Here is a 13127-nt window from a genome sequence, read left to right as displayed (position 1 = left end):
CATGTTTTACACGTTTATTTAACAAAACAACATGTGGTGCAACAGCCCAAAAACGGCACACATGGTAAACACACATTTATTCGCTCGCTCCAGTCATTCACACATTCCTGCTTCTTTTGCTATTTAGCGTTTTGACTTCACGTACACCTAAAAACATTACAACATTTTGTCTGAACCTGCACATTAATATTACTGTGTTTTCAACCATCTAATTTAAAATATTTCTTGCAGAATTGTGCTTTCTCTCATTACTAAGCCTTCATGCAGTTATTGACTTAATAAGTGATGTTTACGAGAGGCTATTTGAACTCATTTGAAGACTCATTAACCCAGAATCCATATAGACATTCCTTTCAGATTTCTTGTCAGTTCTTTATTTCTAAAAGGGATTTGAGCTCTGTCGGCATTAAACCACAGACGCCGTTACAAACTCATGAGATAACTGAACAGATTTCATTCTTATTTAATGACTTTAATCCACTTGTCCATGCTGGGCTTACAACATATAAAAATAAAATAGGTTCCGCTTAAGATGCATCTGTTAACGGTCTAAAGTATCACAAACTGCTCTCTTCTTCTCTTCTCGATGCTGTAAAACACAGTGAGCCTCACAAATAGGCTTGTTTGGTTACTTTATTCAGCACACTTTATCCTAGTCTACAGATCAGGACTCAGTAACTGTGTGGTGCTCATTTAACAGATTTCTGGGAACACACTCAATTATTATTATTATTAAGAGTTACTGGAAAACCCGTTGCTTTGCCTGTTGTATTGTAATTATAATTATTGCACAAGAGACTAAAAATACAGACAGCCTCAAAAACAAATGGACACAAAGTACTGAAAAAAACAACAACAACTAAAAAGTAATGCCGAAAACAAAGTGCACACAAATGTGATTGACCTAAAAATGGCGCTGTTGTTTCATAGCATGAACTCAACTTCAATGTGCAAAGAAGATGAACACGTGGCAATAACAAACGGCACTAATGATTCATACGCAAATTCTCTTGCTGCGGTCATGTATATTCCATATGCCGCATAACTTCAAATCAAAACACTTGAATGCTGACATTTCTTTTTTTTTTTATGCAGCAGACGTTGCTTGGAGAGTTGTTAGTCCACTCATAGAGCTGATAAGACTCTGAGGCAAGCGATTTCATAGAAGTATGTCAAATCGAACTTGGCCAAGTGCCTATTTTCATTCATTCCAAGTGAATAAAAAAACACTGGCTTTTGCTGGTTTCTACCTGTGAGCTACAGGGGTGAAAACCCTGAGCCCACCGTTCCAAACGTTCGCACGAGTCTTTTAACTGCACCGTGGAAAGAAGTTAACTGCCTAACTGGAGGATGGATGTCTCATGGTAGGCAACAGAATGAACTGTCAGGTCGACAAAAGACCTTACTCTGCAGGTCCTTGGTGCCTTTGATAACTGGAAATACAACACGTAGTCCACAAAAACATTAAAGATCAATAAAACAGAAGCCTTCCTTTTTACCTACCTCGTTTCAAGAACATCAAGAGTTCCTGTAGGCTTGGGTTTGGCATCTGATTTACTGTCCTCTGTCTCCTGAACTTTTCTAGTCACCTTTGGGCTACAATTTGCCTTTCTAGACATCTGAGGGCTGTGTCCTTTTCGAAGTAGCTGCGGGCTGTTAGAGCCCAACTTGCGGTTAAGCAGGGGGCTCCTGGAGCCCTTGGCCTTGGCAGGCTGCTGCAGACTATCCATAGTCTTAAGTGTACGCAGGCTAAGAAGTCCACAGTAGTAGTTGCACTGATGGTGTGTCAGGAACTGATTGAATACTTCAGGAGAACCGTACTCGGTTAAACTCTGGTACCTGAAATGCAGAATACAGCTGTTTAGTGCAATTTTTTTAATAGCATACTAGCACATTTGCATGAAGTGACAAAAATACAAACCCTTTTGACTTGGTCACAACTCTGACATTTGTAATCTTGCATTCAGCACCTACAGAAATAAATCAGAGAATGTTTTTATGTACATATATTTCTAATGTTACCAACAGATCACTTCTTGATAAAGTGTGTGTACATGCAGCTTACCCTCCATATGAGTAACAAGCAAGTTGCCATGTGTCCACTGATGGATCCAGTGCTGGAAGGCGCTGCATTTCTGCTCGACCTCGGTGGTGTTTTGTGTAGTCAGTCGGCCTTTAGAGTCCATTGTACAATACTTAGTGAAGGCACCCTTTAGATCAGTCTCCACTGTGGCATATGGCACAGAGTTTGCAGGTCGGTAGATCAGATACCGAGGAATCACTCTGCAGGTAACATCAAGTGATAGTAGAATTATTAGAAACAATGTTTTCTAATTGAACCGAAATCATTTATCAAAGTGAAACAGATGTGGTACGTACTCAAGCAAAGATCCAAAGTTCTCAATAACTCTCGCTTCAGCAGTAAAGATTTTACAGTATTCCCGAATCATGTTTTGGACTTTACATTCCTGGAAAAACAAAGATTTGACTGAGCAGAAATACGCAATGCATGTGGTCGCAATTAACCAACAATTCTTAGACCGCACTCACCTGCTTGGTGATATCTAGATTTCTTTCAGCAAGATTGCTCTCCTTTTTGGTGCCATAGGCAATGGGGCTTTGAATTTTGATAACACAAGTGCTTCCAGACTCAAAGATGGGATCCAGGCCATAAATGACCTTCACTTTGCTGGCTTTGTGAGCGCAGCCCTCTCCGACGTGCACAGCCTCAGTCATGATGCGTCCAAAGTACTTGTCCCCCCAGCTGCCGGTGTCGGCCAGGCCCCTGGTGAACAGCATTGGGGTCATCTCTATCTCCTCTCCGACTAAAGGAGAAACAGGGACAGTGTTACTATCAGCAGTAATTAACAGTACAAAACAAATATCTGATGTGATACGTTAAAGCAAATACCTTCCAGGTCATCTTTTAGGAGTATTTCAGACAGAACTGTGAAACAGAAAATAGACTCGTCAAATCATAAAGGATATTTTTCAAAATAAAAACGTAGATTTCAAACTTAATTTTCCACCCGATTTCTTACTGTCTTCGCTGAGCAGGAAGTCAGTAGTGTCAGTTCCGTATTCATTATTGATCGTGCAGCCGTACACGGCGCAGTCTTGGCTGGTCGCTAGAACAATAGCCAACGCTACTTGGGTTTCATCTCCTCCACTTGAGGACAAAAAACAAAAAAACAAAAACAAACACACATCAGTCTTTACAGGTTCAGCAGGCACGGTTTCAAAGATTCACTGTCAACCCACAAGGTGTCACTGTGAGACTGATGGTCGTAATACCGTGCGGCAGCACACTGCTGACACAGCAGCCGTTGACACATATATAGACTTTTAATGCACCCTAGAGATGGGAAAATAATGGGTCGGGTTACAGTTCCTGTGTCTGGCCAGAGATTCACCGCTCTGTGACACAGCTGTGGGGTTCACAGTCACATGAGCCCGGCATCTCTGCTCTGAGAATATGAGAATGACAGAAGACCAGGGGCTGCACTCTGAGGCACAAATAGTTCATCTGTGGTGCACTATTGTTTCATTTTGGTCGGAAATGCTCAAAAATAACGGCAACTGGAAAGTGCTGTCAATAAGGCAAGGCAGCAAGGGTATTTACCTTCTCTTCACCTCCAGTATTTCCTCCTCATCCCTGTACCACTTAATAGTGGAGTCACTGAGCACATTGAAGAACTGGCACCACAGCTTCAGGTGTCCAGAGGCATCTGGGAAAGGCTCTCCTCGGATCTTACGTATCACCTGTGGAGCTGGTGGCACAGAGACAGGAGGAAATGAATATATACTGTACTGGGCAGTGAAGTGCCAGTGGATTTCATAGTGTGATATAATCTGAGACACGCAAATAGTAAAATGAAACATTACACTTCAGACTATTATTTAATAGCTTATCCATTGTGACTGTACAGAACCAAAGTATTTATCCGTTTCATGAACATATTTTTAGTTCCTAATTATTAAGTTGTTATATTCTACCCCATGCACAGTATCATACCTTCAGAAAATTGTTGATTCGTTACCTTTCAAAGGATCTATCTTCTTTTCAGCTGGTTTCTCCTCCTGCTTGTTATCGGCCAGTTCTTCCTTGGTTGTCTCCTCCACGACTTTTGGGACCTCCAAAGTAGCCTTCCTGCGGCTCAGCAGCGGAGAGCGTCTCTCCATCGGTGGGGTGCTTTGTCCTGTGGGAGCCTGCAGTAAAGCCGCTCTGCGGGCCTGACTGGGCGACATGTAGGGGTTCTCCTTCTTGCCCTGACCATCCAAAGCACCGAACACAGCTGCTTCTACATCTTCTTTGGTTTTTGGGATAAAGATTTTGCGTCGAGCTCCAGAGGCCAACTCCTCAGGCGTGGCCGAACGAATGAGTGTCAGGCTGTCTCTGCGTTTCATCCTCGGGCTGCTTTCACAGGAGAGAGATGACGTTGGTGTTGAGCCTCCGCTGAGGTCTTCGTCTGCCTTGTCGGCCACACCATTTGCAGGGACAGTTGTTGCAGCCTCGCTGTCTAAGTCTGTAGGAGTTCTGGACAAAAACTTACGCAGACTCCCCGGACTCAGTGACGGATGTGCCGGTGGTTTGGAGCTGAGTCTCTCAACGGATGATCTGTTTTTAAGGAGATCTTCAACGGACACAGAATTCTCTGTCTTTGCGTCTTTTAGGGATTTGGGCTTCATGATTTCAGGGACAATGTTGTCTTCTGTTGTTTTACTGAGTGATGGAACGTTGTCCTCAGCTTTTGGCACTAGAGCTTCGTGTTGTACAACCGGGGCACTCTCCTTGATACTCTTTTTCGACTTTTCGTCTAGGTCCTGAGTTTTTTCAAGTTTCATGGTGACATAATTGTCAGCGGCATGCCTAGTTCCCGTTTGCGTGCCAGCTCTAGTTTCTGTTTCTGTCCACTCAGTGTGAGTGGACAGTGTGAGTTCAGGATCACTTTCATGACAAGTGACAGAGATTGGTGGCACCACAAACAAAGGCACCCTCTGAGTTTCAAAGTGTGACACATGTGACATGTGAGCATCGCTCTTGTTGTCATCAGCACATAAAACATTTATAACAGGAATTGATGCGTCGTCCATCTGAGGGAGCTGTTCATTGCTCACCAGTTGCACTTCACATGTTTCTCTTTCATCATCTAATTGAGCAACTTCCTTTACTTTCTCAGTAGGTGAGAGATCACTTTCATTGAGCATACCTTTCTTTGTGGGTAACAAGCTTGGAGAACCAGTTACGCTCTGATCCTGAATTGTTATCTTTGACACATGAGTTGCATCATGTTCCTGCAAATTTGTTGGCTCTGGCTTGTTTAAAGCCAGAATGCTTAGTGGCAAAGTACACTCTTTGAGCTCGGGCTCCATTATTTCAATTTTGGGGATTATGAAATCTTCACTTGTGCTCAGATCCGGCACAGCTGGTTCATTGTCTGTGACGTCCTCAATCTTGGATATTTGGATTGATGGAATATTCTCTGAGGGCCAGCCATGCTTACCACTCCCATCACTCGCACTGTTATCTTCACATCCAATACTATTGCGTTCCTCCAAAACATTAGCATTAATCCTAGTGTCTTGTGTTAATGGAAGACTCTTTGTTTCATCAAACTCTTCTGCTTTCATTGCAGAGCTCTTCGCTGCCTCTGCTAAACTCTCAGTCCTCGCTTTATTGCTCTCACTCTCTAGAATCACCTGCTCTTGGGCTTTTAGGCTGTTGCACAAATTACTTTCTAAGTCCTTCTCTACAGAAGAATTCGAAACTTCTTCCGATGCACGCCTCTCCTCGCTGCTTCTAACGCCTGAGTTTGAACTCTGCATTACATTGGCCTTGTGAACTTCTCTGATTTCCTCTGCCACTGACGGAGCGCTATCATGCTGCATTTTTAGGTCACCCTGCTCTAAAATCTCTGGGGCTGCAGTAGGCGGAAATCCTCCGTTCATTTCCTGAACCAGTGAAGTGCGTTTGGTCTCTTCGTTTGCATGATCTTGCTCTGCAAGAGCTGAGGGCACCTGATCGGTTGCTTTAGATTCACATGGCTCTATTTTGTGTTCCTGCGAAAACGTTGATAATTCAGTAGTCTCAGATCTGTTTATATCTGAACGTTGCTGTTTGCTTGATTTCACTTCAGCTTTCTCTTCCTCACGTAGCTTAGTGGAAGAACAGCCCTCCGCTGTTTCAGGTTCACGATCCACACCCGCCTTGTCAACACTTATCACCTCCTCCTTTAAAGTTTCAGTGAACGCTCCTCCTAGGCTGCGACTATCTGTAATGGAGATAATGCGGTGAGGGGTTGTCCGGCAATCTTCCAAACGAGTGAAGGTGGATGAGGGGGGGCATGTTTCATCAGTAGGGCCTTGGGTCTGTGGCACGATAGGCTTATCTTCCCTTGGTGAAGACTCATCTGTTGCCACCTGTTTATCAGACTGTGATGAAACTGCCAGGTAATCTGGCTCTCGCTGGTGCACAGGAACCTCTTTGATAACGGAGACTACCACAGCGTCTTCCTCTTCACCCTTATTGGAAGTAAACAAATAAAACACTTTAGCACTCCCCTGTATTTGCAGCTTCAGCAGTGTCAGCCTTTCACATAAAACTTTTAACGCACTTGATTTATTTTTACCACTCTGATTAATTGACGGCGAGGAGACTGGACACCCCAGTGGAAAAAAACATTCAGTGCTATGTTGAGGATTTTTAAAGTGTTTTTAAGGAGCTAGTTACAGCTTGACCTTTGACGGCGTGACATATTTAGACTGAGGCAAGTTTTTCTGCCATAAATCAATAGAAGAACAAATGCTGACATATACGGAGGCACGTGATATTGCATAGCAGGCGACAGGAAGAGAACTGTGGTTAGTTAATCAGTCACGAGTTAAGTAAACAAACAGTTCAAAAATATATGGACCAACAACAGTACGTCCATCTGTTCAGTTTTATGACCTGTCAGCTTGTTTCTGGTAGATTTTTAAGTCAAGTCCAAGTCCAAAGTCTATATGAACCAAAACTGAACAACCAAACCAGAGAACGGTTATTTGTGGTGAAAGGGACAAACCCCTTTCAGGGAAAAAGAAAACAACTGCCTTTGAGTTTGAAAGTGCTGTTTGCTCAGCCTCTATGGTTCAAACACAGACGGGGAATTCCCACAGTTGTCATAGGTGTGCTGTTTACACAAAGTACTTGAATGGTAGCTTGTCTGATGGCAAAGTGACAACAGACAAGAATGTGCCCACTAGGTTTAATCATCGACAAGTGAGAAATGTAAACTGTAGAACTACAGAACAATAACAAAATCTGCCATCAAAAATGTTGGGAAGACACAGGGGTTTGACACGGGTCAAACTCAAAGCAACCCATAGGAGTGTCCTTCCCCCCTTCTTGCAGCTCCTGTTTTTGCTGCTCACATAGTTCTAAGTTATGCGGCAGAGGAGCAACACAGCCACGTGACACCTCGTGACAACATGTTTGGCCAGCAGTGACTACTCAGAAAAAAAAAAGCAGTTGCTTTCGATGGAAGGGAACTGGTGTCACATTCACTCAGAAAAAGAGGCTGGTTACCACTACACCTCCTCATGTAAATAGGTGTCACGCTCATCTGAGAAAACATTGTTGGGATTGTTGACTTCCTCCACTTACTCATCTATAAAGCCTGCTATCAAACCACAAACATAGCACAAGTACAGTTGTAGTTCCACATTATACACACACGATCCCAGTGTGTTCTGTGTTCTGTGCAGGTGGATGTCTAAACATAATCTCTCCGGTTCCCCTTTTTTTTCCACATTAAGCAGCACTTACCTGTATTATATATATATATATATATATATATATGATGTTATTAATGAAACCCCAAACAAACTTTCTTAAATGATCAAGAAAAGAAATTGAACAAAATATAATATATGCTTAAACCAACCAAAAATAAATAAATAAATAAAAACTTGCCATAAGTATTGGGCTTATTTATTCATGTATCAAATTAATATCACATATTTAACTAAACTGCTATAATACTAAACTGCTAAGACAAATGTAATCTGATTCAATGAATAAATATTAACAGTGAACATCTAACATTTTTGTTTGTGCTTGTGCTTTGTGCAATAAGGAGTTTTTAATGTAATTAAACCACTGGCACCTCAATTACAGCAATCCTCTTGCAGACATGAAACAATTCTTGCCTGCCTCTCCCTTCACTAGATGAGGAAGAGGTTTATTTTTAAGCTACTGGATGGAGGGGAGGCGAGGGGGGGTCTCCTTTCAAGCCGAGACCTGTCGCAGGACTCACTCTACTACCACTGACCCAGACCCCAACGCCGCCCTCTCTCATGCAAAGTCCCGTTTGTAACTCGAGAATCACTTCTGACATTCAGGTTTCATCATGACCTCTGACGCACCAGTGTCTCACTCATTGCAGCCAACATCTGAGATATTCTACATCCCTAACCTACAGCGTGCAGTGTACAAACACAACATCCCCCACCCCCACGTATATATATATATATATATATATATAATTACTGTAGTTTCCCCTTTTTTTTCTCTCCCACACTATTTTCTTGTTTGACTTTTTGCTCTTGATTGTTAACAGTGCAGTAAAAATCATGGTCTCGCACAGTCAGGCTGACTCACTCCACCACACAAGTCACTGGTCTCTTATAATATACTGTATGTTTTAAAATCCCACGCAGTTCTGTTATTATAACATCTGACCATATGCTTTTAATACACCACGTTCACAATGATCATCTGCTCAAAGCCTGAGCATAGCTGACGTAGTTCAGTCTATGGCCCTGACGCACCTCAACTTGTGCCCTGTCTTGTCACACAAAGACAGTCTATATATAGGTTGAAAGTGGAAGCTTGCTGCCATGCAAAACCACTCTACATACCTTAGGGAGAATTTGTAGCCCCGACAATGACACTTCTTCACCTGCATTGCTCCTCTCCGGCTCCACAGAAACTTCCATCTCCTCCACCGCATCACCAGCTTCCGTTACACAACGCACTAAGGACTCCTTTACAGTCTCTGGTGGCAATTTATGAGCTGCTGATTCATCTGTGTGTAGGCCAGTGTCTTCATTCTTAAAATGATGTGGCTCTAGTAATGCTGACTGTTGTTTTATATCCACAGTCTCTAAAGGCTCCTTGAGTTCATCTGTTTCCATACGCACAACTTCCTCCGCGAGAGGTTCACAGGCCTCAGGATTAATTTCCGCTTGAAACCGAAACGATGGCGGCATGTCTGGTTGAGGAGGCTGCGCCGAGACATGTGAGTGGTCAAAATCCGTCTCTTCGTTCTCAGTGTGATCGCGAGAGTCTTTCTTGCCCTTACCAAAGAAGAAGTCTTTGACCGTGTGAAGCATGGAAGAGATGGAAGTCTGGATGTTGTGGTGGTCATGATCCTTGTGACCCTTGCTGTGATGTTTGACCTCTGAACTGTGTTTGCTTTGGGGTGTGGTATGTGCTTCCAACTGCCTTTCTCCTTCTTTCTCTCTTACGATGGTCAGTTCCTCTTCTCTTCTTCTATCCTTCTCTTCCTGTAATGTTTTTTCTTGTTCTTCTCTCATTTTTTGCACTTCCTCTTGTTCCCTCCCTTTCTCTTTATTGGCGCTCACAAGAGCTGAATCGATCTCTACGGGTTTCTCCACTCGAGATGAGTTTTGTTTCTCCTCAGCGCCCTGGGAGTGGAGAGTCTCTGCCAGAAATTGTGCCAAACTGATTCCTCCATCGTAACAGTTTTCACCTCCGTTCCCCATGACGTGACTTTTGCCACCAGCGCTGCTACTGCTGCTTTTAACCGCAGCATCGACACCATTTGACATTTTAATTCTCTTTTTGGCAAGGTTTTCCTCTGATGGAGACACGGTATCCTCCAGACCACTGTCCATAGGTGGCAAAGTTGTTTTTTCCTTGACTGCTGAGTTAATTCCATTAGGTTCTGCGGCAGCTGGCGGCTGCTTTACAGCCAAGGGCTCCTTCACCACCGGCTTCACCTCTGGTGGCGGCACAGACCGTTTCCGCTGAGGATATTCTGGACTACTCTGCTGTTTCTCCTTCTGCAGGTTTTCTTTATTCCCTTTCTTAGAATGATCTTCCAAGTCTCTTTTCTTCTTCTCTGCTTTCTGCTTCAGCTTGTCAAAGAACCGCTGGTGGATCTTGAACTCATTCATGGTGCCAACCTCCAACACTCCAGAGCAGGAGACAATACCTTTGCTATTGCTGGCCGACACCTGATAGATGGCTGCGTCATCCAGCGTGCAGCTGAAAACAGAAATATGTATTATTCTCATATAATAGTTGGCACAAAAGCAGTGGCTGATCAGAAATACCGAGTCATACTCATGTAGGCGTGTACGTCATATGGTATATGACTACTGAAATGCTGGCTTACATACTTGTAAATATGAAGAGTATGAGTTTTTCCATTTCGCCGAATTTCATATTTTGGGAGTCCACAGTACCGATCCATTTCCATATCGTCTTTATACCATTTCATTTCTGGAGCGGGGTAACCTACAGACATGGACGTACTAAAATGAATGTGCCACAACATGTATCCAATACACTGCAAACATCAGATTGCAAAATTATGAAGTAAACAAAACAAAGCATTGAAGCCTGAAGGTGTTCGACTGTTGCATCATGCTTGTAATGCGTCACTCTGGAACAGATGCTGCTGTTGGATGAACTCACATTATCCAGCCTGCCTGCAGTAAAAACCCTCACACCTGGATGAACCAGCTTGAACACTATGTCTCTTGTGTTAAACTGCACTGTGCAATTCAGGAAGGATAAAGCAGAGCATTTGGTGCGTTCACAGTAAAATGCTTCCCTCATTTTTCGATTAGTCACATCCTGTCTCTTCACACCAAAATCAAGTTTCATTTACTCCAAATAAGAACAAGCAGAGACACGACAATGCTCCTCACCTACCTGATACCACACAGGTGAATTTCACATTGCAGTTTTCTGACACGGCCTTTGATTTCAAGGTGGTCTCAAAAGTCGGCTGTATGTCTTCAGTGAGGTGAGCCATGACGCTGCACAATGTGCTCCTGGAATAAAATAAAAACACTAGTGAATTACAGAGCCATAATCTCACTTTAGATAGATTACAGTTTTATATACACTTCAGTGACCTTTTCCCCTCTGTCCAATACACTCAAGTTACTCTTTTTTTTTTACACTTGAGGAAACAGTGTTAATGGAAGTTTCTGGTAGTGACGGGAATGTAAAAAAAGAGTGAAATTTGTGAGATGTCAAGCAAAACAAAGCTGTCAGTCCAGCACTGATGCTGGTGTAGCTCACGGAAATCACCGAACATACTAGACAGTTACACTGCTGTTAAAACTCAGGTTGAATTCATTCGCGGGGCAATCCAGTTTTTAACAACGTGTTAGTTGGGAGGAGTGTTTTGAAAGTTGGAATTACCTCGCCGGCCTGTAGTGAGAATACCTTGAATAGCTATTCAGAGAGGAGGCAAATGAAGGAACGTCAGTAATTAATTGAGATATGCATATATGGAACCCATTTGAATAAAACTGTTTCATAGCTGGCCTCCTCTTTTATAAAAGGAGCAATTTGTTATCCTCATAGTTTGTAGATTAGAAGCAGACACACATCATTTGTGTGATGCATATGTATGCATGGTCGTATGGTTGAAATCTATGGTTTGCCTGGCAACACTGATTTATTTTTCCAGTTAAATAATTAAAACATACAAAGAAATGTTTGATTATTTCGATTTGATTATTTATTATTAATGTTTGATTTGACTAGCCCGATGTTTTTTGTTGACCACCATGCGATGTGCATTTCCATAAACTAGATTACATAGGAGGTTGCCTACCTGTTTTCAGGTCTAACATTTGAGAGGTAAGTATTCCGGCCATTGGAAGAGTTGCCCTCCTCTTCGCTGAAGCTGCTTGCCCTGCCATTGCCGGAGAAAGAGCGAGTCATCGGCCTTCTGGAAGTCATCGTCCACTGAGGCAATCCACCAAAAATGTAAAATCCGAGCTGGATATATCACCCACAGTATGAACGTGTTACTCAGTGTTCACATCCACGGCTTGTCAAAGATCAAGGCTCGAACGTAAAAGCCCCTGGTGAGGAGAAAAGAGAAACACTTTAGAACTATAACACATTAGTTAATTAAAGAATATATGGTTCAGACTCAGCGCTCGTCCTTCCTAACCAGGCAAAGCCCTTGCATTGGGGGAAGTTATATATAGGGTCAGCTATCTGGTTGTGGAAGAGCTGTTAGTGGTCACACACAAACCTAACCCATGTTATTCACTTATCTGTGTCAAAAACATAGTTGCGGTGTTTATTAGTCACAATAAAACTTGGTAAATTTTCCAACTTACCATTAAGCTGTTGTCAGTGTTGCACGGGAGCCAGAGTCTGTGAAGAAAATCTCTGTAGCCGCCTATCATAGACATGCATGTGTTGCCAGCAGGGCCCTATTTATAGCAGGCCCACAAATAGGTGCAAGAGCACATCAGATTTTCCGAATCTAGACTTTAGACATGGCAAAGAAGTCCAAAAAACTAAGTTGAGTTCACGGCAAAAGCTGTTCGTTTAAACCAAAATGTGTTTCTTAAAAAAATTTGTTCAGTTTCAATAAAAAAATTTATCAATAAGAGTCTAATTTCTTTGTTTCTATCTCCCCCAGTAGGGCTGTAAAGGTGTTACTCATCTCGGTGAGACTCTGCGCTAGATCAAATGTGGACTTACAAAACATGCCTGCCATGGAATAAGGGTCATGATGTAGCCGATGGCAGCCAATGGTCTATGTCCTATGCTTTGCTCAAGAGTTGCTAAAGGACGGCCCCCCTCACTTCATGTTGCAACACATGGTCACATCACTGTGTGTGTGATCTTGTTGATCAATCGGACAAAAACACGAAATCTAAACCCTGTTTATAATGTAGGGATATTTTGGAAAATTGTTGTGTTATTTATGTCACCACATTAGATTGTGTTGTAATTTTTAATTATTTTACATGGTTTTAATTGAGTCATAATGACATATTTGGGATAAAGGTTTGTCTGCAACAAACTGTCCTATGCTGATATATATCTATTAAAGCTTTTCCTCTACAAGACAGGGCTCAAA

General features: G+C 42.6%; 1 protein-coding gene across 2 annotated transcripts; it reads right to left on the bottom strand.

Moving 5' to 3' along the window:
- On the bottom strand, positions 1–12742 carry alpk3a (alpha-kinase 3a). 2 transcript variants are annotated; one of them, XM_047596577.1, is made up of 15 exons: positions 12376–12742; positions 11859–12111; positions 11441–11473; positions 10943–11064; positions 10405–10522; positions 8899–10270; positions 4041–6522; positions 3623–3770; positions 3042–3169; positions 2912–2947; positions 2551–2825; positions 2380–2468; positions 2066–2283; positions 1922–1970; positions 1–1839 (listed from the first exon to the last, which is right to left on the bottom strand). In XM_047596577.1, the coding sequence occupies exons 2-15, from the start codon at positions 11984–11986 to the stop codon at positions 1500–1502; spliced, it is 5538 nt and encodes a 1845-aa protein (XP_047452533.1). In that variant the 5' UTR covers positions 11987–12111; positions 12376–12742; the 3' UTR covers positions 1–1499. The 2 variants fall into 2 exon arrangements, with proteins under 2 accessions (XP_047452533.1, XP_047452534.1); XM_047596578.1 differs by lacking the exon at positions 11441–11473.
- Positions 12743–13127: the final 385 nt, after the last annotated feature.

This window comes from Mugil cephalus, chromosome 10 (genome assembly GCF_022458985.1).
Source record: "Mugil cephalus isolate CIBA_MC_2020 chromosome 10, CIBA_Mcephalus_1.1, whole genome shotgun sequence".
In the NCBI taxonomy this organism is placed as follows: domain Eukaryota; kingdom Metazoa; phylum Chordata; class Actinopteri; order Mugiliformes; family Mugilidae; genus Mugil; species Mugil cephalus.
Note: the sequence above shows the minus strand (reverse complement) of the source record. Positions and strands in the feature narration are given on the sequence as shown.